This window comes from Mugil cephalus, chromosome 1 (genome assembly GCF_022458985.1).
Source record: "Mugil cephalus isolate CIBA_MC_2020 chromosome 1, CIBA_Mcephalus_1.1, whole genome shotgun sequence".
Taxonomy (NCBI): Eukaryota; Metazoa; Chordata; class Actinopteri; order Mugiliformes; family Mugilidae; genus Mugil; species Mugil cephalus.
The window spans coordinates 28,264,463-28,278,638 of NC_061770.1; the positions used below are offsets into that span (position 1 = coordinate 28,264,463).

General features: G+C 41.1%; 1 protein-coding gene across 1 annotated transcript in view; it reads right to left on the reverse strand.

Annotated features, from left to right (window-relative positions):
* Window positions 1-6,580: 6,580 nt before the first annotated feature.
* The window catches only part of LOC125009548, a 321,026-nt gene continuing 313,430 nt past the window's right edge, over window positions 6,581-14,176 (reverse strand). The window contains exons 2-7 of the mRNA XM_047587601.1: window positions 11,740-12,084; window positions 10,407-10,743; window positions 10,173-10,283; window positions 8,138-8,461; window positions 7,743-8,066; window positions 6,581-7,587 (exon numbers count right to left, since the gene is read on the reverse strand). Coding sequence (XP_047443557.1) covers window positions 7,532-7,587; window positions 7,743-8,066; window positions 8,138-8,461; window positions 10,173-10,283; window positions 10,407-10,620 — 1,029 coding nt within the window. The 5' untranslated portion in view covers window positions 10,621-10,743; window positions 11,740-12,084 and the 3' untranslated portion in view covers window positions 6,581-7,531. The remainder of the gene's footprint in view (window positions 7,588-7,742; window positions 8,067-8,137; window positions 8,462-10,172; window positions 10,284-10,406; window positions 10,744-11,739; window positions 12,085-14,176) is intronic.

Below are 14,176 nucleotides of genomic sequence, written 5' to 3' on the forward strand. Positions count from 1 at the left end.
TTCAAGCTTTCCCTTAATATTATTGATAAAGGACACATTTAAACTAACAGCAGCGATGTTCTCCTACACCGTCTCCCTCTCTTTTACACGTCTGTCTATCATCACATCAGGATTTCCAGAGTTCAGGATTAGACTCAGAGTTCAGGATTAGACTCAGAGTTCAGGATTAGACTCAGAGTTCAGGATTAGACTCAGAGTTCAGGATTAAACTCAGAGTTCAGGATTAGACTCAGAGTTCAGGATATAACTCAGAGTTCAGGATTAGACCAGAGTTCAGGATTAAACTCAGAGTTCCGGATTAAACTCGAGTTCATGATTCTCAGGATAAAAGTTCAGGATTAGACTCAGAGTTCAGTTAAACTCAGAGTTCAGGATTAGACTCAGAGTTCAGGATTAAACTCAGAGTTCAGGATTAGACTCAGAGTTCAGGATTAGACTCAGAGTTCAGGATTAAACTCAGAGTTTTCTAACTCAGAGTTCAGGATTAGACTCAGGGTTCAGGATTAAACTCAGAGTTCAGGATTAAACTCAGGGTTCAGGATTAAACTCAGAGTTCAGGATTAAACTCAGGGTTCAGGATTAGACTCAGAGTTCAGGATTAGACTCAGAGTTCAGATTGACTCAGGGTTCAGGATTAAACTCAGAGTTTTCTAACTCAGAGTTCAGGATTAGACTCAGGGTTCAGGATTAAACTCAGAGTTTTCTAACTCAGAGTTCAGGATTAGACTCAGGGTTCAGGATTAGACTCAGGGTTCAGGATTAAACTCAGAGTTCAGGATTAGACTCAGGGTTCAGGATTAAACTCAGAGTTTTCTAACTCAGAGTTCAGGATTAGACTCAGGGTTCAGGATTAGACTCAGGGTTCAGGATTAAACTCAGAGTTCAGGATTAGACTCAGAGTTCAGGATTAAACTCAGAGTTTTCTAACTCAGAGTTCAGGATTAGACTCAGGTTAGGATTAAACTCAGAGTTCAGATAAACTCAGGGTTCAGGATTAAACTCAAGTTCAGGATTAAACTCAGGGTTCAGGATTAGACCAGAGTTCAGGATTAGACTCAGAGTTTCAGTGATGATCAGGGTTCAGATTCAAACTCAGAGTTTTCGTAACTCAGAGTTCAGGATTACATCAGGAATTAGGAGGTATTATAAACTCAGAGTTTTCTAACTCAGAGTTCAGGATTAGACTCAGGGTTCAGGATTAAACTCAGTTCAGGATTAGACTCAGGGTTCAGGATTAAACTCAGAGTTCAGGATTAGACTCAGAGTTCAGGATTAGACTCAGGGTTCAGGATTAGACTCAGGGTTCAGGATCAAACTCAGAGTTCAGGATCAAACTCAGAGTTCAGGATTAAACTCAGAGTTTAGGATTAAACCCAGAGTTCAGGATTAAACTCAGACTTCAGGATTAGACTCAGGGTTCAGGATTAAACTCAGAGTTTTCTAACTCAGAGTTCAGGATTAGACTCAGGGTTCAGGATTAGCACTAGGTTCAGGATCAAACTCAGGGTTACTGGATTAAACTCAGAGTTCAGGATTAAACTCAGGGTTCAGGATTAAACTCAGAGTTCAGGATTAAACTCAGGGTTCAGGATTAAACTCAGAGTTCAGGATTAAACTCAGAGTTTAGGATTAAACTCTGAGTTTTCTAACTCAGAGTTCAGGATTAGACTCAGGGTTCAGGATTAAACTCAGGGTTCAGGAATAAACTCAGAGTTCAGGATTAAACTCAGGGTTCAGGATTAGACTCAGGTTCAGGATTTAACTCAAGTTCAGATTAAATCTCAGGGTTCAGGATTTAAACTCAGAGTTTCTAACTCAGAGTTCAGGATTAGACTCAGGTTCAGGATTAAACTCAGATTTTACTAACTCAGAGTTCAGGATTAGACTCAGGTTCAGGATTAGACTCAGGTTCAGGATTAAACTCAGAGTTCAGGATTAGACTCAGGGTTCAGGATTAAACTCAGAGTTTTCTAACTCAGAGTTCAGGATTAGACTCAGGGTTCAGGATTAGACTCAGGGTTCAGGATCAAACTCAGAGTTCAGGATTAAACTCAGAGTTTAGGATTAAACCCAGAGTTCAGGATTAAACTCAGACTTCAGGATTAGACTCGGAGTTCAGGATTAGACTCAGAGTTCAGGATTAAACTCAGAGTTCAGGATTAGACTCAGAGTTCAGGATTAGACTCAGAGTTCAGGATTAAACTCAGAGTTCAGGATTAGACTCAGAGTTCAGGATTAGACTCAGAGTTCAGGATTAGACTCAGAGTTCAGGATTAAACTCAGAGTTCAGGATTAAACTCAGAGTTTTCTAACTCAGAGTTCAGGATTAGACTCAGGGTTCAGGATTAGACTCAGGGTTCAGGATCAAACTCAGGGTTCTGGATTAAACTCAGAGTTCAGGATTAAACTCAGGGTTCAGGATTAAACTCAGAGTTCAGGATTAAACTCAGGGTTCAGGATTAAACTCAGAGTTCAGGATTAAACTCAGAGTTTAGGATTAAACTCTGAGTTTTCTAACTCAGAGTTCAGGATTAGACTCAGGGTTCAGGATTAAACTCAGGGTTCAGGAATAAACTCAGAGTTCAGGATTAAACTCAGGGTTCAGGATTAGACTCAGAGTTCAGGATTAAACTCAGAGTTCAGGATTAAACTCAGGGTTCAGGATTAGACTCAGAGTTCAGGATTAGACTCAGAGTTCAGGATTAGACTCAGAGTTCAGGATTAAACTCAGAGTTCAGGATTAAACTCAGGGTTCAGGATTAGACTCAGGGTTCAGGATTAGACTCAGGGTTTGTTGAACCTGCTTTGTGAAACAGACCCTGGTGTCGGTAACAACCCAAGAAAAAGTGACTGTCAGTAATAAAACTGAGAAATACGTCCGATGACCAATTGAAAATATCTACAAGAATATTATTAATGCTTGACAGACATAAAATTCAGCTGAAATCATATGTCGAGCATTTAGTTGGTGTGGATGCAGCTACAATAATAGGAACACATCTAATTATTTCAGAAGTGAAGGGATTAATAAAAGAGAACAACAATTTGATTTAGTTCACAAATAAGCTAAAAGTCTCATCCCATAAGTTAATTTTCATGAGTTTGGCCTCAAATTAAAAACAATTCATTTTGGTTGAAGGAACTTAAACTGTTCTATTGATTTAAAGGGTAAAGAAAACATTTTGATGCTTCAGGTATTAGTGTCTCGATTTAAAGCAAACAGGAAGTGTTTTATTTGTTGTCTTCTATCTGCTAAATGTTTGTGTTTTTACATATCGTGGTTTTTGCCCGTACAGTAGGTTTTCAGGGGCGCCACCTTTTCTCACTCAAGTGATGACGTCTCTTACTTAATTAAGTGAATTCACCATCTTTAGCTGAGAACCTAGGACCTGATTTATTCTTATTGGGTGTGACCTCAGTGTAGATTATAAACACTAAGGGGAAACATTACATTCCTAAGACATTTCCTTAACCAGCCTCTGGATGGCAGTGTGACTCCATGGTGGAGACGTATCATGAAAACATTCAAAGCCTAACTTTTCCAGTTTAGGGCCGAAAAGAACAAAACAGTCAAAACTGTAAAGTGACTCATCACGAGCTGAGTATGGATTAAACATGTCACAGTTTGTAGTTCTAGTCAGAGAGAGTTCCTCCAGTTCTGATTTATTTACGGTGTTTATCTCAGGAGCCGAGAAGACAAACAGCAGACAAACACCGTCTGTAGGAAAAGTCTGAAATCCTGGTTCGTTGGCCTGGAATGTGCTAAAAAGCTTGTTTTATGGTCTCAGAAATCTGCAAAGGAAACATGTGTATGAGCGTTGTCATCATCACACCGTGCTACAAAAAGGAGAGAGTTCAAAGTTAGAAGGATGTGGTTTGAAACAACAACCTTGATACTGATGCAGTGAACCTGCTGACATCTGGAGGTAGAAGGTAGAAGTCACTCAGTGTGTTTACATGCAGAGTTTAATGGAGCTTTGCTCTAAACTCTACTTTCTGACTACAGTCCTTGTCCCAGTTTACATGCAAGAAAATCTAATAACTGTTCTCCTCCATCCACACTAGGGCGTCACACGTGTCTTTTCAGTGGGTTAATACCACGTTAATACGGCCCGATTTCTGGTTGATCTATTACGTGATATAATAAACTAGAGTCGTTCATGTGTCAGACATTTAAACAACAACCAGACGGATAATACAACATTTTTAATCTTATACGTAATGTTCACGTTTCTTCTGGTGCAGGTAAGATCCGCGCTGTCCCTCAGGCGGTTCTTCTAGATCAGGGCTGGGTAATTAATTTCTACAGGGGCCACATGAAAAACCTGAACTGTGTTGGAGCCAAACCAAACGATAACTTGAATGTAATTCTGCTCAATATTACTTTTCTCCCATTGTAAAAAGCAGTAAATTATATATGTTGATAAGCTGCTACTGGTAATCAGAAACATAAGAATATTCTGTAAATATTTATTTAAATTTATGAGTTTTGCTGTAGGTTGAAGATGAAAATGAAACACATTCGATCTGTAGTTTTGGATAAAACGCATTTGAATGTTGGAAACTTCGTCCTCTTTGGAAAACGTCAGTGAACCAAGAAGTGACCATGTAGCTACATGAATTATTTTCTGTATCTCAATAAATCTCAATAAATGTTTAACCCTTTAAGACCTGAACGTCCGTCTGCCCACAAAGAGAAGTTTGCTGAATTTGAATTACCGTAATATTCTAGTTGCGCTTTCTAGAAAAGACGCTGCCATTACGGTAAAGATGCTGCTGTGGCTGCAGGTTGGAGAGCAACGATCACGGAGCCTCAGCAAGAGAGACTAGTTTGGAGGAATTTGTTGGTAAAAACAAAGTTAGTTATTTATTGAGATGTCACGAAGGTTTTAAAGGCAAAAGCACAACTAACCAGTGTTTAATCACAATGAATATTATCAATAGAACCAAACCACTGTGACTTACGGTAATTTATAATCAGACGCTTTGACGGATGCCAGCGATTTGTTCAGGCTTTAAAGGGTTAATAGATGCAAGAAGCTGTTTCAGTCTTACTTTATGAAGAATTGACGAACTAACAGCGTCATGACGTAAATAACACATCATGGCTCAAAATAAAAGCAACACAGTCGTGTTTCATGCACAGCATTTGTGCTTATGACTGAGAACCCAGACGGGGTTTCCCAAAGGGCCGAATGTGTAAAATGCCCAGGTCGGTTCTAGCGGCTCAGTTTCTCTTCTTCTTCTTCTTCTGCGACCGGTTTTCTTGGATGTGTTAGTTCCTGGGTCACACGCCAGCGAGTAAACTGCGATTACCGTTTACATGCTGGAGAAAACCGAATTCCAATCGCATTATGTGGGCGATAATGAGAACTCTGGTTTTAATCAGAGTTTACATGCACTAAAGTTTTCCTGTTAGAGTCCGATTAAGGCAACAATTGATTTTTTTCACGTGCATGTAAACGCACTGAGTGTCTTTGAGACACTGACTGGTTTGGTCTGAGCCACCAGGAGTTGGCTCAAAGACACTGATGTTATGACTGATCTTGTTAAGGTCTCTGTGTGTAGGTTAATACCGTGTAGGTTCACATACTGTGTAGGTTCACATACTATGTAGGTTCACATACCGTGTAGGTTCACAGACCGTGTAGGTTCACATACCGTGTAGGTTCACATACTATGTAGGTTCACAGACCATGTAGGTTCACATACTATGTAGGTAGGAGTGTTGCTGAGTGGAGATTCTCCTACACAGTCAGGTTCCTGTGACACATGGTGAGAGGACACTTCCCTCAGTGTCATGGTTTTTCTGTCCTTGTCCTGTGTTTGTGTTGAGCTTCATGTTTTATTTGTCAAGTTTCTCAGTTTCCCGTCTGTCGTTTTTTTCCTTGAGTGTTTGTCATGTCTGTCTAGGTCATGTTTTGTGTTTCCTGTATTTATTTTGTTAAGTTTCTGATTTCCTGTCTGTGTTTCCTCATGTGTCCCTTGATTATTAACTGGTTTCTCCTGGTGTCTTCGTCCTGATCCGTCTCACCTGTGTCTCGTCGTCCCTCATGTGTATTTATATTCTTGAATTGTTGTTGATGTCTCTTACCTGATGTTAGTTCCATGCTATGTTCTTGTCTCCCTGTCACATCCATGATTCTTTCTTTGATTTTTGTATTTACCTGCCATAAGCAGCGCTTTTTGTTAATTACTAAGAACTTTTTGTTTGAACTTCCGGCCTCATCATTCAGTCCAGCTCTGGGGTCCTCACCTCTACATACCCCTGACATTCATCAAACTCAGACATCTTTTCTTCCCTCCTAAAAAGAGCTATGTCTTTCTCCTTGTTCAAGAGTGTGGTTAAGCATTCTTTTAACATTTGTTAATTCTACTTTTGCAAGTTGTTTGTGTCGATGTTGCCGTATTGGCTCGATCCTCAGCTTGCAGCAGTTTTTGATGTATTTCCCAGATATACTGACGATCACTTTGCTCGCTGTAACCTTATGGGAGCAACAGCAACAAAATAAAAGTATTCTGAGTCAAACCTTACATTTAAACAATTAAACCATGAATGACAACTAAACTTTAATCCGAATATCAAAGAAATAACTGAATGAGTAATTCAGAACTTTATGAAAGCTTTACATTTAATACAGTTCAGAGCTTTCAGCTGTTGAACGGTGGAGCGGTGGCGCTGTCTATATACAGGGTAGAAAAAGACAAGAGCAAGCAGGACGTTCAATACTCTAGCGCGGTGGCGCTATAGTTTTCTATGTACAGAGTAGAAAAAAAACGTCAGTTGCTTGTTACGGCCTTTTCCGACCAGGAGGGCGCTGTGGAGCGACAACAAGGAGTGAGACACAAAACAAAATGGAGGAAGGAGGAGGCCATGTTTAGGACCGCCCCCCTGAGGTTGGCTCGCTCATCTCTCACATTTAAAGCGTAACAAAACATACCACACCAGTTCTCAACAGTAAAATACTCAGCTTTACTTTTCTAATGGGACCTCAGCACAAACGTTAACCACTTTCAATTTAACAGTTCTTAGCAACAGGTTAACAAAATATAGGTCTCTCAGGTAAACAGTCCGAAGACGCAACTTACATAAGCACGGTGGCTTCTCTGTATATAAACTTTAAAATTCTTTTTGCGTCACAGATCCACTAAGACAACACAAGCCCAACATTAACCAGAAATAGAGTCAAACAGTCAGTGGCTGAGCACATAACACAACATGCCTCCACTGTCCATTTGTGGTGACTGAGATAAAGCATGAGATTAAATAAATCCTGGAACTTAGCTTGGTCTGGAGCATGCTAGCTCCACAGAATACCGTAATACCGTAAATCTCTATGGTAACGTCTCACTTATGTGCAACCAGATCCTGGATAAGTTCATCCAGGATAATCAACACATCCCAGCTTCATCCCTTATCTTGATTTTGTGCAACGAGCCCCAGGACCAGGAGGTGACAGAGCGTCCTCCTCTCTTCATCCATCGTCCATCAGATCCTTCACTGATCAATGATCAAAGATCAACAACCTGATCAAACTGACTCTTCAGCCATAAGAGGAGACGTTACATCCTGGACCTGGACTCTGTCTGGAGAGGAGACACAAGACAGTTAGAGACACAAGACAGACAGACAGACAGACAGACAGACAGACAGATAGATCGATAGATAGATAGATAGATAGATAGATAGATAGATAGATAGATAGATAGATAGATAGATAGATAGATAGATAGAAACAAACCTTTCACTGTGAGCTCCACTCTTTTCTCTCTCAGTCTCTTTCCCTCCTTGTCAAAGACTAAACAGATGAACCATCCACTGTCTCCATCTCTGGGGTATTTCAGGGTCAGACTGAGGTCTCCAGTTTCCAGCAGGTCTTCATTCATCTTCGTTCTGTTTCTATAAATCTGGTTCTGTTCTTCAGGACGGTCAGAGCCGTTCTTATACACATGGACCTTCCTGAAGTTTCTGTCCCACCACACCACTATAGTGTCTCCAGGCAGCTCTGTGGTTCTGAAGGACAACTGGACAGACTCCGCCCCTGGATCCACCTCCACCTGGAGGACTGAGAGGACAACACATCACACCATCAGCTGTAGAGACAGCAGCAAGAAAGAAAGAAAGAAAGAAACAAACCTTTCACGTTGAGTATCACTTGTTTCTCTCTCAGTATCTCTCCCTCCTTGTCGTAGACTCTACAGATGTAGGTGTTGGTGTCTACATCTGTGGGGTATTTCAGGGTCAGACTGAGGTCTCCAGTTTTCAGGTTTCTCTTCATCTTCGTTCTGTTTCTATAAAACTGGTTCTGTTCTTCAGGACGGTCAGAACCGTTCTCATACACATGGACCTTCGTGTTCTTTCTGTCCGTCCACTCCACTCTAGTGTCTTTAGGAAGGCGAGTTATGGTTTTGCAGGGCAGCTGGACAGACTCCTCACCTGGATCCACCACCACCTGGTATTCTGAGAGGACAACACATCACATCATCAGCTGTAGAGACAGCAGCAGCTGTATCCTCAAAGGAGTGTCCTTTGTCCTTCAGGTGGAGGTGGACTGCTGAGTCGTTTCCTGATGAGCTGGCTCTCCTGTGTTGGGCCATGCGCTTGTGGATTGATTGTTTAGTTTCCCCAATGTACAAGTCTGTACATTCCTCACTACACCGAATAGCAACACTACATTACTCTGTTTTTGTCTGAGTTCTCCTCAGTTTCTTGGATACACCAGCTACATAGGGGATGGTGACGTTCTTCCTTGTGCTGAAGAAGAGCACAGCTTATTCCAGTTTATTCATTAGGAGAGCCAGCTCATCAGGGAACAACTCAGCAGTCCACCTCCACCTGAAGGACAAAGGACACTCCTTTGAGGACGCCAACGTCAAAGTCCTGGCCAGGGAGGACAGATGGTTTGAGAGAGGAGTTAAGGAAGCCGTCTATGTCAAAGTGGAAAAACTGCTAAACAGAGGAGTGTGGACTGAGATTTAAACTTACCATCCTATTGTATAATTCAGTTTTGACTTCTGTCCCCAATGAGGTTTCAACAACATTCACACATTGAGCCTCCAGGTTCCATGGACAATAGCCTCATTAGAGCTCTATTCATAGGGTAAGTTAGCCTAGGCACACAGTTCCCCCCATTCAAGGACAGGTAAGTACCAGCCATTATGGTAATTAGTGACCCCAGTTTCTGGTCTATTTAAACCTCAATTTCCCACTAGTTTATCAGAACTGTAGAAGCTACTCGGATGAAACGTCTTCAAGAAATTCTACAAGTCCAGTTTCCTTTATTCAGCACCTTTTTGGATTACCATGACCTGGACGACTGAGAACCTTCACAGACACCAGATACATTCATATTTCATCCCAGTCTACTTCTGTAAATCACTTTAAACATAATACGCGTAGGATGTTCACACACACAGACACACATTTTATTTATTTTATCCTTTCTGGATATTGGTTTTATGCTGTGAACTATTTCAGCGCTACTGGTTATTGTTATTATTATTATTTTGAGGATTATTATTTTTCTATTAATGTATTGAATTAAGGAGGCAAGATTAATTCTATAGGTTTGTTGTGTTGTGCAAATTAATAAAATAAAATCCTGTAAAGTGCTGAAGACATGTTTGATGAGTTTCTGATTCTGGAACTAAACCTGGAACTTTCTCTTCATCTCTCTGTAGCAGCTGTTTGAATCTGAACAAGGACAGATGTTACCATCAGCATTATGGGTAGTGTAATAGTTGTCACAACCCAGCTTGTGAGCCACAACAAAAGCAAAAATACACTGCAACATAACATTAACAAAATTTATTCAGAATAACCAATAATAAACAATAACAACATAAGTGGGGTGTGAATGTCAATGTTTTATCAGTGTGTCTGTTGACAGATGAATGTCTTTGTATAAGTGTGAAGTGTTGGATGAAATAAACTTACTAAAGGCCGACGCCAACCAAACAATGACGTGGTGCCCTCAGGATGGAAAACGACAAAGAGGAATGGGAGATGACAGCCAATGCTTAAGTAGGTAAAAGGGCCAGCCACTAAGAAGCTGGCCAGGTGCTCCCAGTTGGCTAACTAGGCTCCGCCTACCAGCCAGGTACCAGAAAGACAAAACACACAGCAAAACAGGCTCTGCTAGGCAGAAGGCGGTCACATAGTAGAGACTCACCTGACATGAAGTAGTGTCGAAAATGAAACAAAAGACCCCCAACGACACCAAGAACAACAACCAGGAGAAACAGGAGAACCACAAGAACTTTAGGCCAGACTGGAGGTGGTGCTGTGGAGAAACATAAAGAAAATCATGACCTCTGACCTCTGACCTGTATCTAAACCTCTGACTTGTATCTAAACCTCTGACCTGTATCTAAACCTCTGACCTGTATCTAAGTCCGTCCAGTACCTTTTAGGTGGTGCAGCACTACTTTCTGTCTCAGGATGTCTTGGCCTCTGTAGACGGTGCAGATGTATGATCCAGAGTCTCTCTCTGTGGGGTATTTCAGGGTCAGACTGAGGTCTCCAGTTTCCAGCAGGTCTTCATTCATCTTTGTTCGGCCACAGTAAAGATTGTCCTGTTTGTTGAGTTGGTTTGTTCCATCTTGATACACATGGACCATGATGAGTTCTGGTTCAGAGCGAGTCCACTCCACTGTGATGTCCTCAGGCAGGTCAGTGCTTGTTTTACATGGTAGGATGACAGACTCCGCCCCTTCCTGCACCTCCACCTCCACCTGCTAGGTCTGAGAGGACAATAAAGCAGATAAACTGTAGAGGCAGGTGTTTTGTTTCCTGGATGGAAAGCTGGAGGTGTTCAGTCTGCAGCTCTTCATCTAACAGCTCACTGTGGCTGCTCCCTCTTCTTCTGTTATTCCCTGAATATTTCAGACTGATCCATAGAATCATTGTTGATAAATGACCAGTGTGTTGGTGAGTTCTACATTCACTGAGTTCTCTGGATGAGTTCATCATAAAAGTCAACATAATTCAGGAAGTGATTAAAGCAGCAGTAACACAGTGGCTGTAGTAAATGATTTTACTCTGTAGAGGGCAGTGATACACCCTGTAGCATCAGAACTGACCTAGAACTAAAAAACAGTGGATGAAGTCAAGCAGAGAGAAAGAAGCAGTCAGAACTGGAATGGATTCATCTTCAGCGTCCTGTCAGAGGCTCCTCTCTACTAGAACTACAAGTTTTCTACATTTACTGTGGATGTGAACAGAGTTACCACCAGATCAAGAACTCAGAGCACAGAGCAGCTGACATGTTGGCAAGAGAATTAAAACTTCAAAATGTCCCTTCCAGGTAAATCTGAAACAGACTTTCAAAGAATGTGTGATTCATTTGAATTTAATTATGGAAATTAAATATTTGAAACTACTGACAGAAATAATTAGAAGCATCTCATCACATTAGCAGAAACACGTCACATCATCTTTCCAGGAATGTCTCCTCAGTCTGTTCCTGATAATATGGAAACACTGCTGCTTTACAACTTCATTCATGGATCAAATAAAACCTGAGTTACTTATTCCTTACACGTTTCTCTAACACTCTGAGAAGGGCCAATCACCTTCCTTCAGGTCTTCAAGTCTTTGAGAGAGTTAATACTGGTTCTGTCAGCATTAATGAATCAATGAACATATGAAAGAAAGTAAAACCTCACAAAGCTTCACTTGAGTCTTTTTCTTCCTCCACATATTTAAACAGTGAACTCATGTTGAGGTTTGTTTCTGACCTTTGACCTGTAGATGTACGTCTGTCACTCTCACTTCTTCTCTTCCATCAGTGATGGAGCAGGTGTAGTTGCCGCTGTCAGAGAGGTGGGGTTTTCTCAGAGTGAGGCTGAAGTCTCCAGTGTCCAGAGCATCAGGCGTCATCGATGTCCTCCCCCTGTAAACCTGGTTCTGACGTTCAACTTCATCTGTTTCTCCTCGTTTGTGGATTAATTTGGGACTGAGATCGCTCCGGGTCCAAATCACTGTGGGGTCCACAGGTAAATAACCCAAGTAATGGCAGGTTATCAGGACAGACTCCGCCCCCTCATACACCTGCAGCACACCTGCCAGAGCATGCTGGGAAACTGAGAGGACACACAAAGAGAGACAGAAATAATCTGCATGTTTTGGGTCTGACTTCACACATGACTGAGTGTAGGTCACATTATCTACAGGGACCAGAGAAACCAGTTTAACTATGAGTCAGTCAATAAGAACTACGTTTCATTCACAGACTGAAGTCATTGAATGTGTTTTCACAGTTTTCACAGATTTGGCTGAAAACTCCTTCTCTTGCTCAGAGTAATAAATAATGACAGAAATTACAATGTTTAATCTATACTCAGTTCGTGATTTGTGTCAATTTACAGTTTTGATCGTCTTTCTAGGCCAAACTTTTAAGAAGTTAGCATTTGAGTATTTTAATCATATGTTTCTACCATTGGGAACATTATTTAATTATATAAATTAGGATATCGAGGAAAGGAAATGAAAAAAATGAATGAATGTTTCTGATAATGTGTTTTCATGCCGACATGATGTGTCACTGAAAGTGTTTGATTTCATTTCTATCTCATCTCAATTCTGAGTTTAACATTGTGAGGAGTAAAACTGTTATTTAATGCTCTTGAAATGAAAGCACTGATATGTAAATCATCGTAAGGCGCGAAGACCAGTTTTTGTCTTCATGATACTTTTTACTTTTAACTCTAAGTTTTTGTTGCCCGCCTATTGGCGTGTTTAAGTTTTATTTTTTGCATTTTTCTCAGCACATTTAATGCATGACTTTTTCAAAGTACAAGCTGAATTTTATTTTAACAGTCTCATTTCATTAAAACTCACTTATCTCGATATTCTCACCATTTTAAATTACTCTGTGATGTTATTCATCATATTCTTTATTATTCACTATTCACTATTTTGTAAATAAACCACATATTTTACTCGTCGTTGTCAGAAGGTGCTTGTGAGCTGGAAATAGATGATCTCTGTACTGAGAGCTGACACCTCATTGATTATTTACTAATAATTAACAGTGATCCAGTATTAATTGATTAATCCTTACAGTGTAAAGCATACTCTGTAGGTGGTGCCCCTTTTCAACAAACACAGTTATTAGACTTGTTTAATAATTTATTTCCCCTACACCTGACCTGCAGCCAGATCATCAAGCTGTTGTTAGCTCTGAGCTCGCTCATCTTTATTTAACCAGATAAAAAGGCCCATTGAGATCAAGGGTGAACTGCCAAGAACGACAACAGCCACAAATAACACAACAATAACAACAATCATGAAACAAACAATAAAACAGAAACACAAACTGTTCAGCAGATAAAATCCAGGAGTGACTTTGGTAACAATTTAACAACACGGACACTGATGAATGGATTCCTGTTGTCGGTCTTGTGTTGAATAATAGAGGAACTCTGTGTGTAGTGATGTGTTTCCTGTGTGTCTCACTTGTGTGTTTGGTGCTCGTTTTGACTATATTCTGTTTCTTTACTACTGACTCTGGATTGCAGCCATCGGACTAACTGTCAATACGATCAGTTCTGGACACAGCTTGGTTTCAAAGCTGGTTTTGGACCATGGACTGAGTGTAACGTGAGTGGACAAACTAGACACCTGCAGTACATAGCAACAGCTAGAAGGCAGTGATAGCCGAGGACGGAGATGAACTCAAACAGACACTTGAGTTTTTGGCTGAGGAGATTTCTGCAGTCACACAACAGCAGAGAGACATCCTGGATCTGGTGGAAGAAACAAAGGCTCCAGATCCACTACCTCTGAACGGACCGGCCCCTGGTGGAGCTGGAGAATAAAGTGGTGGGGTTGGAGCAGTACTCCAGGGTCAACAATGTGACTGTTTCTGGGCTGTGAATCAAGCCCCGGTCATACACCAGGGTGGTGACCACTGACAACGGGTGGGAGCCCAGTGAGCAGGATAACAGCTAGATAACAGCAGAGCAACAGGGGGCTGCCTTCCTCCACCCAGTGGGGGTTGGAGTGGATCTAAACAACATAGAGGCTCTCCACCCTCCGACCTGAAAACATGACAGTAATAATACCGACCATCATCATCAGATTTGTTGACAGACACGAGGTTACACCACTGTAACAGGGAAGGACATTGAAAGGGACAAATGTCTTCATAAATGAGCATCTCACAAAACCAAA